The sequence below is a fragment of the Nanorana parkeri genome, unplaced genomic scaffold (genome assembly GCF_000935625.1).
Source record: "Nanorana parkeri isolate BGI_ZX_2015 unplaced genomic scaffold, ASM93562v1 scaffold609, whole genome shotgun sequence".
Classification (NCBI taxonomy): domain Eukaryota; kingdom Metazoa; phylum Chordata; class Amphibia; order Anura; family Dicroglossidae; genus Nanorana; species Nanorana parkeri.
In genome coordinates, this window is record NW_017306877.1 from 262,439 (window position 1) to 266,797 (window position 4,359).

At 51.3% G+C, this 4,359-nt stretch overlaps 1 protein-coding gene across 1 annotated transcript in view; it reads left to right on the forward strand.

The window, feature by feature from the left end:
- KIAA0355 (KIAA0355 ortholog) overlaps window positions 1-4,359 on the forward strand; it is a 51,804-nt gene that overhangs the window by 45,746 nt on the left and 1,699 nt on the right. The window contains exons 10-11 of the mRNA XM_018562892.1: window positions 7-172; window positions 3,226-3,363. Coding sequence (XP_018418394.1) covers window positions 7-172; window positions 3,226-3,363 — 304 coding nt within the window. The remainder of the gene's footprint in view (window positions 1-6; window positions 173-3,225; window positions 3,364-4,359) is intronic.

Sequence of the window (4,359 nt, forward strand, 5' to 3'; positions counted from 1 at the left end):
TTGTAGTTGGCTCAGACCCGGAATTCGCCCGGTATGTGGCCGGGGTCAACCAAGCTATGCAACAAAAACGGCAAGCGCAGCATGTCCGCCGCCCGAGCACCACACGTAGCAACTGGCCCCACCCGGAGGATTCGCACAGAACGTGGCCCTTCCCGGAATATTTCACAGAAGGGTAAGAGAGCATTGTGGGAGTTCACGCGAAGACCGCGCCTGGTCCATTGCATGACGGACTATGGTTAGTACATAGGTGGAGGCTGGCTGAGTTATACATGTGTGCAGTTTGAGCCTCAGCCGTGACTACTTGTGTAAAGGGTTTATACAGTTGAGGCTTTCGTTCATCAGAAGATCTCGCTGACCTAAAATCTGGAGATGTCCCCGGAGTAATTACGTATGCCCAGAATGAACCTAACCTGGAAGACTGAGGACATACTGTGAGTGCAGGGTGTCCTCATTTCACCCTGCCAGGGCTGTCCCTATATGAGGCAGCCTGAGGTGGCATCCCATTCGGGGGGGCAGCCACAGAATCTCAGGTTGCCAAGAGCTCTAAGCAACCTGCGATGCTCTGTGCGGCTTTCGCCCAGCTCACCAGATGCCAGGAGCTGAGCGCGACGCCCTGGCTTGCGTCTCGTCGAGCTCCTGCACACTACCCCACCCCCCGGAATGACATCGCCCCAGGCGGCAAATACCTTAGGGACAGCCCAGCACCCTGCATTCGCTTTCTATTGGTGTATAGACCGACATCGACGTCCTCACTTCAGCCTCGCTCTCTGCATCATTGAGACGCGTCCATCGCCAGCGAACAGGAAGTGGTCACTTCCGAATCGCATGACCACCTTGAATCCTTCTGAAAGGTGAGTTAAAAAGAAAAAATGGGGAGGGGATGGGGGGCACTTTAAAGGAGAACTATGAGGGGGAGGGGCTTTTCACTCACCTCATAGTTCTAGCCGACCTGTGACAATGAGACTGTCACAGGTCGGCTCAGTAGATCGGGAGGTGAGCGAACACATACCGGCGTTCGCTCACTTCTCGATCCTGTCACGGCTGTCTGCTGTGACAGGGGAGGGGCTGGATTCCCCCCTCCCCGCTCCGATCCGCCAGCGCTGACTGGCGGAACGGACGGGGGAGGGGGCGGGTACAGCTGGCTCTGCCTCTAGATAGGCAGAGCCAGCTGTCACTCACGCAGCTGGGCGGATCCAGACATAATTGTCGGGATCCGCTTGAGCTGCGGCGTCTCAGTATACCGCGAGCTGTAGCTCCCTATATACTGAGCCTAGGGTGACGGGAGGACGCTAGTTTGTGTCCTCCCGTTACCCTAAGGAGAACTATGGGGAAACGACTTAACCCCCATAGTTCTCCTTTTAAAGCCAACTCCAGCCAAATTTTGGATTGGATAGACTCCCATGTGTGTTTTTTTTCATCCTGCATATTAGGTCACACATGGACAACACACTATTGTGCACTGCGGTACCACAACGCATAGATGTGACCTCAGCCCAAGGGCTGGACCTATTTGTTTTGGCAGTTTGCACCACAGAAGGTGCATGTTTAGGCTTTTTGCAGCTTGAAGATAGACTAGAAGTGTACCATGTGCAGACAAGAATGACGCCACTGCTGTTATAAAATGCAAATCTCTCAAACATGGCCGCCCATCATTTCCTAAAAATTGTTTATTTTTAGCAGAAGGAAACAACCAAAATAAATACTTTTTTCAGACTTCAGAGGCATTCCTACATTTGCATATAAGTAACCACAATTCCACCGACATGAACTATACACAAGCCATGTCCTGCGTATGCTTTGTCGGCGGAATGATGGTATTTATATTCAAATTAGAGGTCTGAAAACCGTCTATATTGATCCGTTTAGTATATGTATAAAATGTTTGATCTGTTCTGTATTGGCAACAGCGCCATCTAGAGGCCAGAACATCACATGACAGTCAAAGCCTCATTAGTACCGACCTCCGAAGGAGCTTCAGGTCTCTACAAGGTCACTTTTCTCTAATGGGTTACCGGTAAAATAAGCGTCAATATACTTTAGATGTACGAATTGGGGCGAGGGACCACAGCAACCGGCCTGGGGGAGCAAGCATTCACTTTTATCAGACAGTCGAATACTTTGCAGCTGCTGAAGAGGAACTGCAACGGCTTTTCAAGGCGCAGACCACTGGAAAGGTAAGTATATATTCTCTTCCTCTACAGCAGGGATGTCCAAACTGCGGCCCTCCAGCTGTGGTGGTACTACGAATCCCATGAGGCTTTGCAAGATTCTCACATCCACAGACATGACTCCCGGAGAGAGATGCTTCATGGGATTTGTAGTTTCACCACAGCTGGAGGGGCGGCGTTTGGACATCCCTGCTCTACAGGTAGGCTGTTGGGTAAAAGTGACCTTTTTTTTATTGCGGTCTGTGTCCCTACTGAGGATTTCCCCACACTTCCTGTCCCTGTGACCACACAGGAAGGCATTGAGGTTTCCTCAGTGGGGACGCAGTAGATAAAATGGGACACAGATTCACCTTTATCCAGAAATGCAAAAAAATATACAAGCTTTAGCTCCACTTTCAGATGTCAACTTCGGCACTCAGTAGGCAACTTCGGCACTCCAGCTGTTGTGGAACAACAAGTCCCATGAGGCACTGCAAGACACTGACAGCCACAGGCATGACTCCCAGAGTGAGGTGCAGGATAGGCATGGCTAGATTTACTCTCTCGGCCAGGTTCCTCAATGCGCCCGCCAACACCCCTCCCCCCCCTCCCCTCATGGAGAATGGCAGGCCTGCAGGCTGCATACAATGTCGCTGAGATCACTTGTACAGAACAAGTGGCGGCTTCCCCCGCTGCACATTTAGCCCTGCTTGCCCAAAGCGGGGCTAAATGCAGAACACTACTACCCGCCCGGGCATCGGGAGATAGGAATTCCACACCCCTGCTGCCCCGAGGCCGGGCCTTGGTTGGCCCTGAGGATAGGGTTTGTAGTTTCAACACATCAGGAGTGCTGAGATTGCCTACCCCGGCACTATGTCAGTACCAGCGCAGCTGAGGGAGATCAACGGCACAGAGATGAGGGGGGCATGACGGTGGTTTATAATACACCCGGTTGGGGTTTACATCTGCTTTATGGTTCATGGAAATTGTGTAGTGGAATCAAAACTCTTTTTCACGTTGTAAAAGTTCAAAGCAAACTCAGGCGCTCTCTCTCTCTCTCGTTTTGTTTTTGTTGCAGCGATGTGATGAACAGCAGCTGGACGGGTGCTCAGGGCGATTCTGCCAGTTCCAGCGACGAGACCTCGTCTGCTAACGGAGACAGTCTATTCTCTATGTTCTCAGGTCCAGACCTTGTTGCTGCAGTCAAACAAAGGAGGTGAGTCACATGACTGCAGCCACTTCCTGTCCCAAGTCCTTCAACCAGTTTTACCTGGCGGGACCGCGACGTCTCAGTCTAAAGATAGATCTGACTTGTGTGTGCGCGGAGAGAGAGAAAGCTTAAAGGGGCCGAGGTGTCAGTAATACGGAGCAGCTTAGTCTCTGATCACTCATCCTGGTTATGTCATAGCGTAATCCTAAATCATGTATAATCCCAGGTAGCCACAGTGATTGGCTAAAGCCCAACTCCAGGCCCCCGTACACTAAGTGCAGGTCAGTAAGATGTAGAGACCCTTTACTGTAAAATCACATGACACAACAAGAGTTTCCTCCTCCTTCTCCCTGCAAATCTTAAAGGAGAACTATGAGGGGGGGGGGGCTTTTCACTCACCTCATTAGTTCTAGCCGACCTGTGACAATGAGACTGTCACAGGTCGGCTCAGTAGATGGGGAGGTGAGCGAACACATACCGGCGTTCGCTCACTTCTCAATCCTTTCACGGCTCTCTGCCGTGAAAGGGAGGGGCTGGTTTCCCCCCTCCCCGCTCCGATCCGCCAGCGCTGAATGGCGGCACGGACTGGGGAGGGGGCGGGTACAGCTGGTTCTGCCTCTAGATAGGAGGAGGCAGCTGTCACTCATGCAGCTGGGCGGATCCAGACATAATTGTCGGGATCCGCTTCAGCTGCGGCGTCTCAGTATACCGCGAGCAGTAGCTCTCTATATACTGAGCTTAGGGTGGCGGGAGGACGCTAGTTTGTGTCCTCCCGTTACCCTAAGGAGAACTATGGGGAAAAGACTGAACCCCATAGTTCTCATTTAAAGGGAAATTCCACCTTTTAAAAAAAAAAAAAATATAATGAATGCAAATTTCTTCATGGAAGAAAAAAAATGAGCATTTATTATTTTGTTGGGAGCCAATAAAGCTTTGCAATCGTGCTCTGTGGATGCGATGCTCTGGCTCCTGCAGACTCTTCCTTCTGTCCATGTCTGTACC